The sequence below is a fragment of the Bombus flavifrons genome, chromosome 15, assembly GCF_040668555.2.
Source record: "Bombus flavifrons isolate JBK064 chromosome 15, iyBomFlav1_principal, whole genome shotgun sequence".
NCBI lineage: Eukaryota > Metazoa > Arthropoda > Insecta > Hymenoptera > Apidae > Bombus > Bombus flavifrons.
The window spans coordinates 2,708,978-2,730,779 of record NC_138456.1 but is presented as its reverse complement, the minus strand read 5'-3'; the positions used below and the strand labels follow the sequence as shown (position 1 = coordinate 2,730,779).

The 21,802-nt window shown below is 37.9% G+C and overlaps 1 protein-coding gene across 7 annotated transcripts in view; it reads right to left on the bottom strand.

Moving 5' to 3' along the window:
• The window catches only part of LOC138187694 (venom dipeptidyl peptidase 4), a 301,114-nt gene that overhangs the window by 259,815 nt on the left and 19,497 nt on the right, over positions 1–21,802 (bottom strand). For 5 of the 7 annotated variants that reach the window (XM_069128730.1, XM_069128733.1, XM_069128732.1 and 2 more), the window contains exon 3: positions 1,862–2,081. In XM_069128730.1, the coding sequence (XP_068984831.1) occupies positions 1,862–2,081 (220 nt within the window). Of the gene's footprint in view, positions 1–1,861; positions 2,082–17,196; positions 17,584–21,802 lie in introns of those variants that run through there. The other 2 variants (XR_011175244.1, XM_069128728.1) reach the window with 2 other exon arrangements.

The window sequence follows — 21,802 nt, the reverse complement described above, 5'->3', positions numbered from 1 at the left end:
AAGTGTCAACGAACTCCAAGAAATAATTAAGAACCGCATCAATTTATCATGAAATGAGTGATAAATTAGCTGAGTGCTGCACGTTCCTCGTGAGATGTGCGCAGCAAACTAGTGTATCTACAGATACAATAATTTAAATTTATGGAGAAAATTTAGCGGCGTTTTTCAAAAAAAAGGGATTGTGTACTATCCCCTCTGTTATTTAAGAGCATACTACAATTACAATGGGAGGGTAACTGGCAGCTAGCTCCTTTACTGGTTGATTTTGCTTTTGAAAGGATATGCTCTTGAATTTTTAACACTTTTTTATAATAATGGTCGATTAGTTCATTTAGATACCAGACATTCTGATGTAAGAATAAAACTGGGAAAAACGTTATGCAGAAATACTATAACCACACTCCAAGAAGTGTCAACGGGGTCACTAAATGACCCATAGATATTTTAGGTTAGTACCAAGTACGGAATAGTGTCATATCCCTATACGACGTCAAGCTTCTGGACGAGTATTTCGTATCTATAGAGGACACTATTGGCAGCAACCTCGATTGAGCCACTATATCCCAACTTCCAAGCGTTCCATCGCTTCCTGAAGGTCTGCATTCTCTATTCTCTCCTTCTATTTTACTTCTTTATCTGTCTATGTGATTTTATTCATCTAGTAGGAAATTTGATCGGAACTCCGATCTAAAATACTAGATAATAAAATTTCATTAGAAGGAAAATGAAATTGAAACGAGACTGAGATGACATTTTCAAAGGAAATTAAAATTAAGTTTTATTTTCAACAGTGGAGACTGACGTACTTTGACAAGGCTATACGCTACGATCGATTATATTTAGAATTCCTATTACGATAAACTGACCAGTCATTTTTCATTTGATTTCGAAAGCAAAGGTCACTTTATGCTTTAGGCACCTCATTATAATTCATCTCCCCAGCAAAACGGCTTTCTTACGCTGGCTGAGATCCAAGAAGTACGATCAACTGACAATCGCAGAGGAATTGCGCGTGTTTATATAAATTCATATTCTCAAAGATGCAAATAACGTAACAGAAATTCGATTATATCTCTAGAAAATTATCTTTCACAAAAGTTGTAATATTTAATTAGTACTAAAAGTCTCCACTAAAGATAATGACAAAGACAGATTGAGAATCCAAAATCTAAAGCATAGTAAAGCATCTTTTGTTGAAACTGAGAAGCATCCAATTCTCGTGCAGAAACCCACAGGAATTCTACCTCTCTCATAAACCTAATCTTCCATGCAGCACATAACATACGGATTAATAACCCAAGATCGAATGCATAGTTTTAGCAATCTCCATTTTCATTTACTTAAACTGAAAAAATGCGATCTTGGTCGAAAACCCCAAAAAAATTCTCTTCAAAAAAGCTAATCTTCTAACTTATAAATTGAAAACGCAAAATCCAATGCGTAGTAACAGTAATCCTCATCAACCAGAAGAAATATGCTTTAGTGAAACTGAAAAAGATGCGATATTGGTCCAGAAAGCCACAAAAATGTTTTCCTAAAAGGCTAATCTTCCATAGAACGCCTAAGATGCAAACTGAAAACCTAAAGACTAACGCTTGGTAACGTTAATGCTCGTCAACAAAAGGAAATATCCTTTGCTAAAACTGAAGAAAATGCAATCTTGGTCCAACAAGAGCTATGTCTGTTCTTCAGAAAAGCTGATTTTCCATAATGCAGCGATATGAGATATTTTTATTGTGGAAGAAATAATCCGCATCTGGCGAAATCAAGCGTCGCGCGCGGTCTACCCGCAATTTTTCGCCAAACGATCCAGAGAACGAGTAGTATTTCACGGGCCGTGGAAGAAATATAAGATATTTACCACTGATCCACGTGCCGTTGAAGCTCTTCGGAGATAACGAGCCCGCCAGCCATTCTTCAAGAGAAATACCAGGTGCGGCTGGCGTTCTCGAGCCGGAGGAATCCGGGCTTCCGGTTAGAAGAATCGTCGCCGCGACGACTAAGCCGAGCACGACCACGCCGACCAAGCAACCGGCCAGCAATCGTCGCCAATTCCGCTGCTTGTTCTTCGTCATCAGGTCCTGGAACAATTACCAACACTGGTGTTATACCTGGTCCACTTCGCTCGCAACGAAGTGCACGTGTTCTTTACTCTGCGTTTTGTCTTGGCTGGGAAAGTTAGGAAGCCGACAGATGTTAAAGACAGCAAAATGTTAAGGAGAGCAAGTGGTGTTGCGAGGTTTACGACGAGGATTAAAGATGCTTCATCGTTTACGGTTTTGTGGTTTGTTAGTTTGTGGATCGAAGAATTCGTCGTATTAATCGTCTAATTATTTGACACGTTATACAGATGTCGGAGACACGTAGAATTTGATTGGTTGCGTAGAAGCGTAGACCTTTCCTCGTACATGGCAGAAGAAAGGTATTATTAATTAGATGTCATCGATACGGACGATTATAATTCAATTTACGGGTTTTTACGCAAAGTTATATTTTCCTAGGTAGAAAATCGTTTTATTTAAGTATTACAGAGTATTGTAGAAAACGCTATAGCTTGGGTACTTTGCGCATTTCTTTGAACGTATTGTACGCATTCTGTGCAATTTGGCATTTTCAAATTTCCTGCAAACGTACGAAAGTCCGCAGTCTAATTATAATTAACATGGCCTGACAGAAGTAAATGGCTATATGTAGTTTACTATGAAAAATTTGCAAAAGTGCGAGGAAAGAATCAGAATCAGAATCAGAATGGGAAATTATTAGTTGGATGATCAATCGCAGTCAAATAAAGATAAAGATACAACTATGGAAGATTAACAGGGTAAATGGCGACCAATCGAACGCTTTCGTAATATATTTCTAAACGTTGAGTTTCTTATTTCTAAGAAAGCATGAAATCGTTTCGCCACTTATCGCTGATACAAACGTGTCACCTTTTTTCTTCTATCTTGACCTGGAAAAAAATCCATTTGGACTGGTAACAATTCTTCGTATTCTTTCGTGTTTACCTTTGGAATCTTTTCAGCGCGACGTTTAACTTCCCTGATGAGAAATTCATTCGTGCATTTCCTCGACCATGGAAAGCATTTCAGGGCAAGATGAAAGCTACGTTAAGCCACGTTCACACGAAGCAAACTTACACGATTACAATCACGTTTTTATTCTTTGCATCATATATGAATACTATCGACTTTTAAAGAGCAAGACTTTTAAAGACAATAATAAACGTATTATTACGTAGATAATTATAATTAATTCAGACGAAAATAAACAGCTATATATAATTTTATTTCTTTTCTAAGACGAATGAAAGGAATTGCAAGCGAAATCCATTCGCAGGCCGAAATTAAACAAATAGTAACAATAATTCGTAATCTCGTCATTACCCGAAAACAGTGCCAATTTTTTAAAATCCACCGAGACGATTTTTCTGTATAAATAAAAAATAGTAAAATCGTCTCCTTTGTTATTTTTCTCGCAACGAGGAAAACTCGCAAAACCGACAGGGGTGAAGAGCCTCTAACGCGAAAAGCAAAACGAACAACCGGTCAACTTCTTCCCCGACCGAACCACATCCGCAAGCAAAAGCGGAAACTCCGCGAAGCGTCCAACGTTTCGATTTCTACGACGATTGCACCGACCCCACTGCGATTCCATTCGCGACAGGATCGATCGACACTCGTGCGGTGAACCGCGATCGTTCCATTCCATTCATCCGTTTGATTCTGTGTGAGGATGGCCTAAGGGTTGCGGCACGCGCGATCAACTTTGAATGCAACGGGTAATTCTAAGAACGGACGAGAGGATTCGCCTGGAATAATCATCGTTTGAGCCGTAGCGTGCAATTTTTATATGACAAATCGAGAACGCACGCGGTTTTCTTTTTAATGGAATTCTTTCTTGGCTGTGTAACAATAAATACTTTTAATACAGCGGAGAAATTGGCAGCAGGAGAAGGAAAGGGAAGAAAAGAAAAACAGTAAAGGAGGCTAAAAACGAAGACTTACAGATGGATCACAGTCTTAATTATTCGATTATTTAATCGTCTGATCGTAATAGCTTCGGGTACGTACTAATTAATTGGGAACTATGGGATTTGTTTCGAACAATGGCAAAGACGTGTACCACGAGGATACGTTAGAATATTACGTAGCACAAAGAGCAGATTTAATATACATTCGTGTTTGATATATTTAAGTTCAAATTGACTCGAAGCTGAGCACCATGCTGAGTTTACTTTTAGTTTTAATTCTAACTTAGCGAGATTATAAGCATAGGAAGATAAGTTTCGTGTTACTTACGTTAGCATGTGAGATAAGATATTGCGAATGGGGATGTAATCACGGAGGCGTGCATCACAAATAAATAACAATATATCTTTTCGCCAGTCTAATACCATATCTTACGTTTTTAATGCGATACGGTGCGAAACACAAGATAGGCAGCGAAAGGAAGCAACTGCTTCTATAAATACGAAAACATATACAATATACTATACGATACAATACGCCCATGCAATATACAATAAATATTCGTGAATGCGTAAAATCGATCATTTAAACAAACGAATGTCCATTTGCATAGTACATTGTTGTCGGAGTAAAATAGAAAATAACGATCCTTTCCAAACTTTGATAAATTCGTTCCCACGTAGCAAGCCATTAAACTAATTCAATTTTAAATTGGTCGCTAAAGAGATTCTAATTCAAATAAAATCGCCTAAATGGAATTTTATTTGCACGAAAGATAATTATATTCCTACCTTGTCTGTAATGTAGAGGAATTTCTGATCCTCGTTTGTACATAGATTTATCCGAATACTCGTCCGGATGACTGGTTGTTCGCAAGTAAACCACCGTGAGAGGGTGGCACCTTTCACCTGAGTATTCCTAACGCTACCACGATAAATCTAGATATCCGAGAGTTTCGTGAGAGAAATAGTAGAAACGGTTGAACAGAAGTGGATAAGTGACAGAGGGATTCTTTACGTTTAGAATTCCTCATCGCGAGTATTTCGACTAGTCTACGTGTGTGTGTGTCTATGTGATACGCTTAATTCTTCGAACCTTGGAAGCGCAATTTCAACGTCCGCGTACTTATACGTATACTTTAACGAGTTGTTAAGAGTTCAGTGAATGAAGTTTGTTCTTTGGCAAAGACTGGTCTTAAGTTTTGTAAGGGATTTTTCTTTTCAGAAATTTTTCAGAAGCAGACATCGAAGAAAACTGGTGTTATTAAGCGTCGACAAAACTGGTCTTAAATCTGCAGATTTTCAAAATATTTACATACGTACCGGGTTTTCCATATTTCTGAATAATTCATTCGGCAGAGACGGATAAGCATAGTAGGTCAACTTGATTCTCGAAGAAACTCTACTCGACGAAACAGGACTCCAGCGTTATTTATACGTATTATACTCGTACATATACTTTAACGAGTTACTAAGTGACTAAAGAATAAAGTTTTCATAGAACTGGTCTTAAGCTTTGTACGGAATCCTTTTTAAAACATTTGTCGTCTCTTTCGCAGACATCGAAGTACAAACGCTTGTGCTATTGGAAATTGATAAAACTGGTCTTACATCGATGAACTGGAATTGATAAATCTCATCTTCAGAATATTCGTGTACTGAACTTTCCATATTTCTGAATTATTTGCTTAGAGCTAGATAAGTGACAAATGGGATACCTTGCTCTTAGAATTTTCCCATCGCGAATATTCCAACTCGTCTTACAGTAGGTCATTTAGTTCTCGGCATTCTTGCACTTGTCGTGATCAATAAAAAAATTTATCCGCCACGATAAATCACACGGATTATCCCCTCGTGGGGATTATAGTATTTTTTAAGCGGTCGAAGGATCGTTGGAGAATTTACGGGTAGCGAAGGAAAATGAAATCGTGCTGCGAAGCTCGTGTAATAAAGAGTATAATAAAACGGTGGGATCTTCAGAAATCTCACAGCCACGTACAGCTTCATCCAAAAGTCGTTACCTGATAATTTACATCTGTTTCTCCCGTATAAGTATCGTTATTTATTTTAGAAATAAAGACGCATATTTTTATCGGACGTTACGTTTACTATTTTCATCGAAGTTTCGTTATTGGATGAAAAAAATGCGAAAAACACGTATTTCCTATTTTCGTTCGTAGCTCGCATACACAAATTTCCGTGCGAATGGATTACTCGGTAAAAGAAATTACTAAGAATTATTATTTGAACAAAATTTGTTAAGGCTTCAGAACGACTTAAATCTACGTTCGATAATATGCAATTTAAAACATGAAAATTGTTTTTAAATTTCCTATTTCCCAGGGTATTCTAAAAAAAAAAAAATCAGCACTTCTCGTTCCGCCTTTGAGAATAGCCTTCACCCTTTCACGTACTATTCGCCGACTATTTCATTACGGGTAAATTCCATTAAAATTCCTTGAATCAGAGAAAACCTAATTTTTGTAGAAAAGAACAAAGCAGAAAATTTCCTATTCGACACAATAGAGACGAGGGAAGTTCTTTGTGGCTCAATCTTCCATCCGCCACAATATTCTTCCTGCACATTAATTTGTCAAAGAACCTATAACCCACTCGTACAGAGAGCAATGATATAAAGTGTCACGTTCGCGGAACCTAGCTTTTAAATGAAAAATGTTAGCTCTACGGTTCCGTAAAATGTTTTATTTCGTTCAACCGCTGTATATTATTGAAGTGATTAACTTGGGAAAAACATAACACGATCTATGAATCTCAGCGACATAGTATGACATGACCCAATTACTTTTTCAACAAATTTCAATTCTACACGTGTATGGGTTTCTAGTATAATATCGAATCTAGTCGCGAATATTCCCGATATAATTCACTTGAAACAAATGTCAAATGACTAGTCGATCAATTTTTCGGAGAATTTCCTACCGTACCATCCAGCAGTCTCTTTCTATTCGTATTTTATTCCACCTACGTAAAAGACAATCGAAATCGCGTTATATCGTTCTTTATTCGTACATCCTTTTCATCCATAGATATAATAAAGATATAATTAAATAATACAACACACATATAATATCAAGATTATTGAGATATGTATAATTTTATGTACTGGACTATGTTAACTGCGTAGTAGTGATACTTGTATGTGAATATCAGTGCGCGCGGCGTCTCGAAAACAAAGGAATGTAAACTGTTCAGTTAACAGTCTGGTGTGGAAGAAGGTGAGACGCGTGCAAGTGTATCGATGAGTATCTTTGAAATCATTTATCAAATAAATATATAACTATTTTAATATAAATTCCAAGTGTAAATTTAACGTTCCTATACCATTATTTCGGCAATTAAGATCCAAAATTCTCAACAAAGATATTCCTTAAATTAAAACGATTTAATCAAACCAACGTCTCCAAAGAGACCTCCATCCGTGCTCAACTTGCAGATATTCGCAAGAAATCAACGAATATGCTAGAAAAGTGAAAATACTGAAAATTAACAACATCGAGCGAACAATCGCTAAGAGAATAACACACCGATTATAAAAATGTTAGATGATATCGTGTTCCGTGGCACGATTGTTACATTGAAAGACGAAAAACTCAGTTTTAGCGTCAGTGTAGTCTGTTGTCAGAGGAATTGTCATCGAGTACGATCGTTTGTAGCAGCAGGATGGATGACCGCGCATATGGACAGGTATAAAACTTTTACGAGCATAATTGAGGATTCGCAACCACTCCGGAAGAACGATAAGAAATATATGGTTGGAACGTGAGGTAATATCCAGCTGGTGTTATTACGACGCCCTTTGGATTCTATATTCTTGGAGAAGTAACAGGCTAATGTATGTCTTTAACGGTGCAAGTTAAACGATCCTCAACACCGTACTTATAAGCCTCTTTTATCAAAATTAAATTTCCCTCTCCCCGCGGGCTCATCCATTCTCAAAGCAGCCCATTAGCAGCGCGTATGGATGAAAAAGGCCTTTCATTAAACAGAATCTCACCGAACAAAATAATTATTTTCTAAAGGCAACTTTATCTCTGTTGCCTTTTCGACTTGTAAAGGGGAACAGTATCGAGTGTTCGCGGTTTTTGCAAACTTCGCTCGGATTGTTTTACACTTCGTGTTACACCGGATTCACGTACTTTGACGATCACGCTGCTTTCCATCGATATCATTTGTCGCAGGATCGTCAAATATTTATGGAAGCAGTTTTCCAAAACGACTCGTTTTATCCCGAACCTATGATCTATCTGTAATATCTCTGACAACCGGTTTTCTGCTTTAATACTCCTAGAGTCTATGATCTTTTTATTGATATTGCAAGATTCTTTTTCGAATCTTTTTGGACGTATCTTTCGAAGCGTTTCATTTATTATACAATTTCGTTGTAATTTCTTGATTTAGTATTCCGACGTGGATATGTAAGTTACCCGAAGCCAATGGTTCTTCGCTATCCTAATTAAACCCTTGCCCTTATCTTCTCGTATAAAATTACAAAATTGTTACAATATTCTTATATACAGTGTGTTCAAATAATACGTTCTCTGCTTCATAGATTTTTACAAAACTGTAACCGCGAAGTCTACGATTTCTCATTGTGTCAAATTTTTCCTAAAAAGTGACGTTATTCTTTGTTTCTACTGTAGAAGCATTTTAAAACGATTCATTTTCCTTCGTGTACCTAATTCATAAAGACCGTACTACCGCGTTCTACTTTTCTAAAAAGTCCTGCCATTTTACGTATTATATTTTCTGTTCCTTTGTACGAAATTCGATCGTAACTTTAACAGGTCTCCATTTACAAGGATATGGATGTATACTAAAAGTCTTGCGTCTGTGAATCTGAAAGTGGCTATCAAATAAAGAAGAAAAAAAGGAAACGCGAAGTGAATTTCTATGGATAGATGGCAAAGAAGGACTGGATTCGTTGAGGATAAAACGATCTCGAAAATCACAAGGCGAAAAGATCGAGGTGCGAAAGTAAATTTCATTTATCGAAACTGATGAGACGATATTCTGTTCGAGGCTGGAAGAAATTCGACCGGTTAACGATCGATACGAGAACCGGTGGATGCTTTCTGTCGCCACCTTTAAAGTGCTTCTAACCATTTTTTCTGATTTACGCGAGCACCGGTCGTCGAGATTTATCGGGCCGTCGCATAAAAGGGTAACGGGATTCGAATACGCAAGAAAAGAGACATAACTTTTTTCCGTACAATTACCTTCTTACGAGATTCTATGAAATATCTATGAAGAAATTTATTGAACCGATCGACAAGTTTTGTCTACTTTTTGCTGCGATAAAGAAAAGTCGACTTCCTTAACTGAAATGTTTATCAATCGATCTACAAATTAATTACTATTTCATTGCTATATAAATAAATGTATAAATTAATTGCTATTTATCAGTCGTAATCCATTAACGTAAAACTATTATTCGTTCTAAGTATCTTTTAGTATTTGCGGAACATAATTCTCGTTACGCAAATCAATATGGAATTTTCTCTCTTGCCAAACATTTTATTAAACGTCTAAACATCTATCGTCACGAAGTTTCTGAAATTATCTTTTCATTAAAAATATACCATTAACCGAATTGTACGCGGTAGTAGCGTTGCCAGAATGTATACCTCACGATTTTGTCGATTGAAACAAATATTTATCGACATCCAAACATCAAATTGTAAATATTCAAATAAAATACAACGACGAAACTTTCCGATGTGTCTAAAATAAACAAGAATATAAATCTATTCACAACAGTTGGGGAAAGTTGTGGAAAAATTGTTTCGTTTGGTCTTTCTCGTCAAAATCATCGTCCGCAATTGCTTCTTTTTTCATTGCAAATGAAATTAACAATGTTTGTACGGCCAATTCTTCTACGAACTATACGAACAATCGTACAAGCGAATTATTTCTGTCGCCGTTTTAATTAACAAAGGAGCAGGTTTCTGGTAGGGCACGTCGTGAAAAATATCACCACGTATTTCGCAAAAATGGTAACGCGCCTTAATTCAATGCGTGATATAATCCTCGCAGACGTAAACGCGTATCGATTTGCTATTTTTCTTTTCATTCCGACTGCGTTATAACCGTTCCTCTCTAAATATATTTTAAACGCCGCATTGTGCCCCAGCGATTTATAAATCGAGAAATATCTGTTCGAACAATGGTTGTCCATAAAAGATGAGAGAAAAATATCTCGGCTTTAAAGCAGTGATATATATATATATATATATATATATATATATATATATATATATATATACACACATACACACAACAGTATATACGTATATATACCTGTGCGGTTGATTAAAGCAAAAGAAGTATGTATATACTCGGTGCAAGGAGCTAGATGGGAGAAAGTGAAGCAGCGGATCTGCGCGATGCGCGCACATCATTATGAATGAACTCCGAGTTACTGTAATTACAGAATTTTAATTGGACTCTGGCAACTACGAAAGTTGTAGGTCGAACGGGAGCAGCAAACTCTAGCCGTAAATCAATTTCATTAAAATATTCCCAATTATATAAAAATATTAGCGGGAACGAGCTGCGTTTTAATACGACGGTCTCTTTTAATTCGGACAATTTTAACTGTTCCTAGTGTTTGCGTTTCGAAACGTATCGCATGATCGGCCGGAAGTAAATAATACGGATCGCGTTAGCGAATTTTATTTCCAGGAAAATTGTGCAGAATTAATGGAAAACTCGGTGTACGAATTATTCTGGAAACCGACATTGACCAAGCATTTATGAATTTAGTCGGCAACCTATTATTGCAGTGTGTCAACAGTAAAAATTCGGCGCGTATCAACTCACGTACCTGAGATTTTAAATAAATACTCCAGAATTCAACATTTCGAAAGTTATTAGGTTGTCCGAAAAGTGTCTTTCTTTTACAGACACGTCTTTTACAACGACACACCTTTATACAAACATGAAACCTAATTTGTCGAACGTTGTGATCTTTAGTTTGATAGAACAAAATGAATCAGACGTAATTCAACAAAATAATATAAAACGGAAAATTTTGTGCATTCATTATTTCCTTATAAAACGAAAGAAACTTTTCGGACGACCTAATAATAATCCCGGAGAAAAATTCGCTCGTCTAAGAATGTAACTGAGAATTAAATTACCTGCTTGAAAATTCGGTTATCCGAAGATCAGGTGCGTTCAAAATTCAGGTACTCGGAAAATTGCCGGATTCTCGGGTACTTGGAAACTCGGATATCGAAAACTTAGGTACTCGGGAAATTTAGATACGAAAATTTGGTTACCAGACAACTCGTGTATCAACAAACATATACACAGAAACTAGAGAACTTGACTTTCTAAGAAACTGAGAATGTCGCGTAGTTTAGACGCAGAAAAGCGTGTTAAAAACGCGGAAATTATTCGTACAATCCTAATGGTGACGTTATTTGATCGTTACGTTAGTTTAATTCAATTAATACTAATCCGCGTATGCGATCAATGGAAGACGATCCAAATCAAATTACAAAAATCCAAATCCGATATCAATATCAAAGATAATTTTGACGTAGCATTGGTGAAAAACTTATTGAATTTCGTAATTGCTGTCTCATTTCGCAAGAGACTGACTCGTCACGTTTCTCACCTGTAGCATTCCACCATTTACCATGTTTGATGTTCACGTTATAACTTTATAATGTCGCGGCTGATTGGTATCGAATCACCTTTGCAAGATCGCCGTAGCAGCAACAGAATTTAATAATATGCAAAGTCATTCTTAGCGTGTTTTTATTGGACCGAATAATCGTTCATCACGGATCCAGCCTGATGACTAGAGCGTCCTAATTATTCGTAGTCATCGATAGCGAGTAGAGGTCGTGTTATTATGTGTATTTAATGAGTAATTAATACAGCAGTGTAATATACCAAAAGATATATTCGTGTATAATTATCGTATGTTCAGAATTATGTATTAATTTGTAATACCATATTTTCCATATTGAAACGCTTACGGCGATGATCGAACGACGAAACCTATTTTACCTGAAAGCAAAATCGACTTCCTCCTTCTTCTTTTTTCCCTCCCATTACTTTCTTTTCTTTTTTTACTCGTTGAAACGTGTATTTGCCGGAACGCGCGTCAATTTAGAAATTTCGACAGACTTCTGTTGGAATAAACGATCGATTTATCGTGACTGGACCGTATTCAAAACCAATTACTAATCGAGCACCGTGAACATTTGCACCGGGAACTTCCACAATGCTGTCGGTTGAATGACCTGGTTCGCATCGGTGTGAAAGAGGTATTAATCTCCGAAGGGTGAGCACATCTCTTCGCATCTTCGTTCGCTTGGCTGGCTTTCACTGGGAGATAGGCATAGGCACTTAATTGCATCCTTTCTCTTCGCGATGTTGAATACCGAAGCACCTACTTACCTGTTCTTCGTACGCCAGTTCCACGACGATAGGTGCGTTCCTGTATCAATGCTGTTTGACCTTTTCAACTCAACGTCTCAATGGTGAAATTGCACGTACCAACTTGCCGTACCTTTGTAACGGTATCCGTAGAAATAGGATTCCGGTGAAATCCGTATCGTAATGATTTTTGCGTCTGTTTACAACCCTTTCACATCCGACGTCGCGTACAGACAATATCGCACTTTAACGAGTCGTCGAGTATTCGAGTCATAAACGCGTTTGTTTTTCGGTAAAACTGGTCTTCAGTTTCAGCGTACTGTGCTCTTCCTTGTGGAAATGTCGGAGAAATCGTGCTTTTGTGTTATTTTATTATTTTTTTAGTAGTCGATAAAAAGATGTTCAGCTTCTCCGGAAAGGCGAGATAGTTTAGTTTCTTAGAAAGTCAAGTTCTTTCTACTTGCAAACGGTGTTTCGTTATATAGTTCGATCGTTCTATGCAAAGTTCAAAATTGTATTTTAAAACGTTGAAGCGTAGGTGACTGAAATAATAGCACGCTACGTGCAGTCGTCGATTAAAGTGTCATTAAGCCGCGTGAGTTAACTCACGAGACTGGTACGTGTGAGCCACGAATGGGACAGAAATTGCATGCTTCTAATATCAGCGTGGTCTTCCTTTTACATCTTTCTTTTTCTTTCCTGCACAGATAGCATCGAGGAACAATGGAAGAATAGATTGCAACAGTACCGTAGCTCGATGCATCGTCGTCGTTCTAAAGGCAGTGTTCGCATCTCAACCTTGACGACTTTCACATGCAAGTATTGCCCAATCCGTAAATTCGACCCTGACGAACGGGACCGGTTCCAGGTGCAACTATGATACCCCGTTGGTTTTCCAATGTCGTTGCATAATCGTGCAATAAAAGTACTCCACTTTGCGATTAAATGTTACTCTAGTTCATTGAATCGCTCTTAATTGAATCGTACTTTTTTATCGATAGAAAATGTCACAAGTTCGAGCAGATACGACAGGATAATTGTTATGACAAAGACTTTTTTCAGAGCAGCTACTCTTCCGATCGAAACGAAAAGTAGATAAAATACAAATTGAAGGAGTTGCTGTGTGGTTGTCCAATATTTACGAATATTGCATGGAATCTTCGAATCATTTTCTATGGTAGAAAAATTTCTTAAATTCGAGGAACATACGAAAGGATCGTTAACGATGTGATTTCTCATTTTCACGGTGTCACAGCTTTTTATTTCGAACGTCAAACTCGAAGAAAATTGAAACGTACGTATATCATACATAATGTGTATAATATACGACACGTTCGGAAACGTCAAAGTACACAGCGGATTCCTATATGCCATTTTCCTACAGGTCCCATTTTCGAATCTGCTTATGTAAAATAAATTAAATACAGAGAACGCAACATGATCTCTTACGACTATCAAACGGCTTCCACGAAGCGAAACTTTCGTATTGGAAATAACTTTGGATTCATGAATACATATTGAACTTGATCCCACCAGTGCTCGCAAGATATAATACCCGTTTTTCGAAAATATATCTGGCCAGCCAAAGTACCTATCATAAATATCGGCCTGTAATTAACCGAACTCGATCCACAACATCGTTACATATTTTGGTTTCGATAATTCGCTTTGTATATCGCATTATTCCGTGTGATTAGCTGTACAGCTTCTTCGTTCGACTCTAATTTCGGACAATCGGAGCACCGGCAATTTCACGAAAAACCGATATTCCAGCATTTATCGAAACCAACGCAACTCGATATGTAATTGCGTAGATTCGCAAACCAAACCAATTTCAAAACGGAAACGATGCACGAAATGCTGCAACTTTTCGTTCGATAAGCTTCGGTGTTACATGCAAACGAGACACACGAGGGTTCCACGATGTTTTCTTTTCTCATAGAATCGGAAAATCGAATTGCGAACAGCGTGAAAACCGTTGTCTATCCGGAGACGCGTATCCCGTGGCGTCATTATCAATTGAGTTTGCAACGCGGTCTCGCAGGAATGCGAATGTTTCACGTAACATGTATTTTCCCCCTCGTTCGCGTTTACGGCTTGTTTCCATGTAATCGTTTTATCGGATTCGGTGTCAAGGGTATGAAAAGCACTGGCTGATCGAGCAATTATTTATTAACCGGACGTGTACGTACAGTGGCCCACGAAAGCGTTCCAACACTTGCCATAGCGAGCTTTTACATATCGAGTTCATGTTATCGTTGAAAACAATTTGAAGTTTCACTGACGATGCTACGAAGGAACATGATAAGACGATTACACGAAAGATTAAGACGGAAACTTCCGGTGTTAATATAATCGGTGATATTTAAGTTGCAAGTTGCATATAGCGATATATATATATATATATATATATATCTAGCAAGTAATAAAATACATTATCGATAGGTTTCTTAATTTAGGTTTCTAGCCTCAGGTTAATCGCTGCCAAAAAGGTGATTACTGTTGCTCGTAATTACTCTTTCGTCGTTAATTTGCATAGTTTGACGAGATTCACGTATACTGTTACTACAAATCGACCAAAGATGAACACGTGTGTATCATTACAAATAATGTAAAATGTATTTCGAGCGGAATTCTTTCATCCAATTTTCACTTCTGACGTTATTAATGGCAAACATATATGGCTAGTAGATATCGATAGCAACGGTAGTTAACGCGAAGCGGTATAATATAAAGTTTTGAACGTTCAAATACTCGTAGACGGTTCTGTACATTGCTTTATACACGCGTTTACCAGAGTTTCGAGGTTTCCAATTAAACAAAAGGATCGATCGTTAATCATTGGAGGCATAAACAGTGGACAGATAAGGATCGTGGATATAAAGTTTCGCAGGTATATTAGTCGAAAATGATCCTAACAAGCTAAATGAGATTCCGAATAACGCGGAGAACTTAAGCTGCCGATTATTTCAAAGGATTTTAAATCCTCCGGCGATTTTATCTCTTCGTCCGTTCAACTTTCGAATAACTCGCGCAAATTGGACGAGATTTTACGTGAAATGAAAAATTAAGCTACCTAATTAATCTAAGAGGTTGAAGCCGGTGTTTCACGGAATATACATAGCTCTGTCCTGCGGCTTTTGACGTCACTTGAAGCGCACAGTAGTTAGAGAGTAATTTAAGCTCGTGGTAGCTGTTACAGGATAAAATTACGCGATTCTTACACGGAATAAGGAAATGACAACGGATCAATCCGTGAGATAGCACGTTTTGTAGTATTATTAAAAATTGAACAGCTCGTAACGAAAGTAATCCTTGTCCACGTTGATCTTTCTCCGAAAGTAAACAAAATAATACTTTGGTATCGTCAATAATATTGTCGGTACGGATGAAAATAAAGATATTGTAATCAATAACGAGACTAAAAAGGCCACGTTACGAATTTAACTTCTGACTAATGAAATGTATTGTTGTTTACGAAATTGAAAAATTCGGCGAGGTTCTCGATTTATCGTGAACTTCTCGATTAACGAGAAATCATAAAATATTAATAAGCAGTAACGAGAAACGAAATAGAAAATTGAAAATACAGGATGTTTACGCCAGCTGGGAATGAGTAAAGGGTTTTAGTACGACGAATCAATACTCAATAACGATCGTCGTTCAAAAAAAAAAAAAAAAAAAACGAAAAAGAGAAAGATGCAAAAGCAATCCGAATCGTTTGGCGAAACGTATTCGTACTCAAACAAAGTTCGAGCAAGATCAAAGTGATTTTTTACTGTTTACAGCTTCGCATCTCACAACTGCCTTCTCAAATGATTCGTCCAATAATTCCTGCAATGCTATACAACTTTTATCGACATTGCGCGTAACGTCGAATTGCTTTTATTCGTGATTCGTCATCGGTAAACTTAAAAGGCAAAAAGAAAAGAAAAAAGAATTTTCAACACCAACTTCGCCCGACTAACTTGTTCGTGTAACTTCGACATTCCTAACGGATTAAAAACCTAACTAAAACCAATAACGACTTTCAGAAACGAACTATACTTATGTGCTTCGAGCAGAAATACGTATATCGTTTACTTGTGATATATCAATATACAATTTCTCCTGTCTCGTTGCTTATAGCTGTCCGATTCATTTGGCGAAAAAAGTAAGCGACCGCGCGTGCGCTACGACGACGCGATACGAAATTCCCTGGCATACGAAAGCAATCGCGAAATTCTCCACGAAATTATAACGCGTACAACTACGTTTCTAATGACGCGATAAAATTCCCAGGAACCTCCCTAGAATTAAACAATCGTCCCGCATTTGCTAATATACACGAGCATCTGGATGAAAATCGTTTTAAATTACGCTCGCTTAATTAGGCCAAATAGCGGCCTGATGAAAAATGCCTGACTTTCGAAATCGTTAATGGAGCAATGAGGGAAATGCCTACTTTTCTCTGTAAACGTTTGTAAAATGTCTAACAAAATCAGAGGAACGTATGTCTCCGGTTCATCGTACGAGCCGTTCACAGGCTAAGACGCGATATCTCCACTTGTTGAAGTTTTTTTAATTTTAACGTCAAAGCACTTTGACGCTTGTCTCGCACAATGTCATCAATTTTCTCTGGTTTCTGTTTCGTAGAGTTGACCGATTTGCAAATAACTAGCTCGCATATGCAGAAGAACGCAGATAACCTCGTTCCATTAAGTCGATCGAACAACACGGAACTAGCCTCGTATCGGCGAGAAAAGGTGAATTTGACTGACAGTTAAAGAATAACGCGGCATTTTCGTAGAAAGTAAGAAAAAGTGAACGCTCACGTGTCGAAGGTAACGAACTGGAAACGGCATCTAAGCGGTTCGACGTGTCCCTGGTTAATTCAACTCGATACAGCCCTCTCGTATCACTTAAATAGGATTCACTGAATGGATATCGATGGAGATCGGTTGCTTCGGAAGGAAAAATCTGGCAATCGAACACGCGCGTACGATCGCACGTCCGTACGTCGCGCGACTCCTTCCTTCTCAGTCTTTCTCACGCGAGTGCCAGTTCGACAGAGTTCGGCCGTACTCGGTTTTCTTCGCCGCGGCAAATCGTCGCGCTTAGATCCCGTAGAAAGGAGAAGTTTCACCATGTGCAACGAGCAACTGCGCTGGTTTAGTCTCGTCGATTTACTCGCGTGATTTTACTTGCATTTGCAATAATTTTATACGAAATTGCAGCAGAGTTAGTAGAAAGAAACGTTGCGTGAAAGTTTTGGTTGAAAATTTCTGTTTAGAGATACCTAGGGATATTAAAAATTTCAACCCTAAGAATTCATGGTATGAGAACTCAGGTATCTGAGATTTTAAATATGTTGGAATTTAATATTTGACGATTTAGATAGATGGATAACAATAAAATTGCACAAAAATTTAGATACCTTGAGGTATAATTAAATACAGGAATTTAGGTACCTAAAGAATTCGAGTCCGACATTCCAGGTACTCGGTACTCATTTTCTACCCAACTGTATTTTTCCAGTGTTACAATACATTTGAAAAAATGAGCGAAATATCAAAGAGAAATCTAGAAATTCGAGAGTCGCAATAGCGTTGGTAACTTGAATATCTGACAGATTTATAGATGTTCGAGTACTAAAGAACTCAGGTACTTGGTGCGAATTCAGGTACACAAAGATTTAAAGGTATCGAAGAAGAAGATTTCAAGCCACACAGTGCCTTTTACGCACATTTAACTGAACCACATTTAAATGAGAAGAAAAATCTCGATTTCGATTCAACACCAAAATCAAAATTCGCTGATCACGTTCGCAAACCAATGTCAACGCGTCTTCGCGTTTTCGCGTTTCACAGCGCGGCATTGATTCAGGACATATAATATGCAGTTTTCCTGAAACTCGATATCGCAGGCTCCAACGCGAGTAAAAGTCTGTTTATCAAATCTTTGTTAGTATTTTCTCTACTCCCTGGCTCGGTTCAAGTATCTCGAGTACTTACTGTGCTATCTAGACACACACGGTAACATTCAAGTAAACAACGCCAATGCCGGGAACGATCTTTCCGTCATTTCGTAAGTGACATGCAGAAATCGTTTATTCTCTCTACTGTTTCGCCGGATATGGTGCTGATATTTACTGAGAATGGGGTTTTAAAATTTTCTTGGAATAAATGTGATCAGAAATCCATTTTTCAACCAAGTCGCAATTACGAATGGATTTGATTAAAAAAATAAAGAGCATCCAGTGTAGCAGTTTTTAGTAGAAATACATTACACAGCACTGCGATATAATAACTTTCTGACATAGAAGAATTATAATTACAAGTTGGTTCGAACCATATTATTTAAATTGCTACAGAGAATGTTTAGTCGTGTGGTTTAAATGACGAGATTCTCGGATTCCCCATATTTAAGGAATAACAAACACTGCTCAACAAGAATCAACGGGCAAGAACGTGTAATGGCTGTAACGAACGAGCAAGCTGATTTTGCGAAATACTGTTTACGATTAGATTTTCATGTACTTTCATTAAACTAAAATCTTGATTTCACTAAAAAGTAAAGAGTATCCCGCGTAGCAGTTTGTAGTAGAAATACATTACACAGCACTGCGATATAATAACTTTCTGACATAGAAGAATTATAATTACAAGTTGGTTTGAACCATATTATTTGAATTGCTACAGAGAATGTTTACTCGTGTGGTTTAAATGACGAGATTCTCGGATTCCCCATATTTAAGGAATAACAAACACTGCTCAACAAGAATCAACGGGCAAGAACGTGTAATGGCTGTAACGAACGAGCAAGCTGATTTTGCGAAATACTGTTTGCGATTAGATCACGTACTTAATTACAGGCTCGTTATAACATCGAATAATAAGATCAACATCGAATAATCCTTATTACAACTTTTAGATACTGCAAACCGCGCTGCGTATTTGTTAAATTTCTTGGCGCCAAAATCATCGCGCCTGGATATCCCATATGCAACATGCAACTGCTCTGGTCGAATCTTGTCGATTTCGCCCCATGAATTTAGCACGGCGACCCGAAATCGTGCCAGAGCTGGTAGAATGGACGTTACAGACTAGTTCCGGCCCAACGTTTCACGGATCATTGTTCCATTTTCGCAGCGAGTGCGTTTGCCCATGCGGTTGCCATTGTTGCTACATTTCTGCCGATAGAAGGTCCTGTTTTCACGAGGCATCGGCCACGCACGTGACAATGGCGGCGATGCAAACGCCGGTGAAACGCGCAATTAAAATGTATAATGAAACGTTAAATCGCGCGGAAATTGTAGCTACTCCAAATGAGCTGCAACGCGCACACGATAAGTGGAATTTTTATTTCGCGCGTAGATTAAGGAAATGTATGGACCAACGCTGTTAGAAAGTGAAAAAACGTAATAAGTGGCCGCGTTGTAATTTTCTGTTCGAGGAGCAACGTTTCTCCAACGGGAATAAAAACAATCTTCAATGAGATATTACGTATATTACGCTGGTGCGCAAGAAACGTTTTTCCGAGTAAAACTTCAACTGCGCGTAGTTCCTTCAAAACAGCGTGTATTTAGTCCAAGTAACGTACACATCGTACAATGCACATTCTCAACGATTAACTTGTTTCGTTCGTTGCAGGTTGATATGAATTGTCGCTTCTAGAATTCTTGGGACAGAGTTGTTGTTTAATCTCCATTTTTTAGAGTTTCTGTTAAACTGATTCTGATCAATATGGAATGAAAGCTTGTCCAGGATAGGATGGATATCTCTAAGCTTCCACGCACGATACATTTACTTTTGCAGAAACTTCCGTAACGCTCTTTAAACGGAGAAATGAAACTCGTGTAAGATAATAATCTTACGAGTATTCTCATCGCCAATGACCAATAACGAGGTTTTGATATTTTTACTATAAATCTTCTTAACACTGAACACGCGTGACGTATAGGAAATTTCTGATAATCGATGCAACATCTAATACAGACATTATCGACAAGCTAGAAATTCGAATTAACATCGAAACAGATTAAAAACGTACGACACCGAGCGTACGAATATTTTCATCAATCACTCTGTGTATGACTTCAATTTTATCATCTTTATCGCGTCGCAGCTTGTCTGTTTGAGAATAAAATACACGACGTAATTAATATTCTCGAGCAGTCAAGACACTGCTGTTTACTCTTTCCCGGCAAAGTTCTCCGTTTCGAGAGCATGAATTCAAACACAAGATAACGAAATTACTTTATCGGATGTCCCGCCGGCAAATAGACTTTGCATTGTTTCGCGCTCGGCAAAACTATTCGGCCTGAAAAAACCCAGTTCTCGTGAATCAACATGACGCAATTTTTCCTTTCTGTTTGATATGTCGCGCGGGGTTTCGAGCCGGTGAGGGCACAAGTATTCGCGGTGCACGCGCGGTCAAGTATTTTTCGCCAGACGTTTTATCACCGTGGCACCGCTTTTCGTGAAAATTACGGACGCGGGAACGTAACCAGCAGAAGAAAAAAAGAGGAGAAGAGGAGGAAGAAGGGGGCGAAAAGAAAGAGAAGAAAAAAAAAAGAAAAACACATAGAGACCTTTCAGCAACTTACAGAAATATTTCAATAGGGTAAAAAGCTACGTGATTGCCACTTTTCAGCCACGTTTCGCGGGAATGAATGTTTCAAACGAATCTGGCTCTACGATTTCGGCGAACGTTATACAGCGAGTATTTGCAACTAAACTGTTACCGCTTGTACCGCTTTTAACAAACGTGTTTAAAAGCTCCTTCAATGACAACAGTTTTACCCACGATAAATCCGACAACTATTAACAACCGCTTGCATATCGTTACACAAGCGCTCTGTACAAACACGTACGCGCGCAGTGTAATACATGTTAATAGCTTGGTACATATTGTTAATGCACTATGGTCGCAGACCAACGTTTCACGGCTGAAAAATTTCCTATGCAAGTTGTTAAATATGAATAAGTAATCGCGAAATGCACTTTTTCGCGACATCATCGGCGTTGAAAGGTAACGTGGTGAAGGTAACTGTTTGAAATAGAACTAGAAACATAGGAGGCTCGCGCGGTTGTGTAATAATTATGCGAGAAATTTCGACTTTGCGACTCTGTTATTTTACTTGCAACGAAGCTGCCGTGAAAGGATGCGCTTTTCAAACTTCTGCTATGCCTTTTTCACTCTGCCTGGCCATTTCATTTTTCGAAATTCCATTTAGGTTATAGAAGATATAAAGGAGGAAAGTGTGTATTAGGTTGTTCGGGGAAATTCATAGCGAAAATTCTACAGGGATTTAACTAGAATTTCTTAATTTCCCGCCTTTTGTTAAATAATTTTTCGTCTCCCTCGGTAACGAGCTCTTTTCGAATAGCTTTTACGAGCTTCCAGAGTATTTCGTTTCTCTTCTATGTACTTTAAACG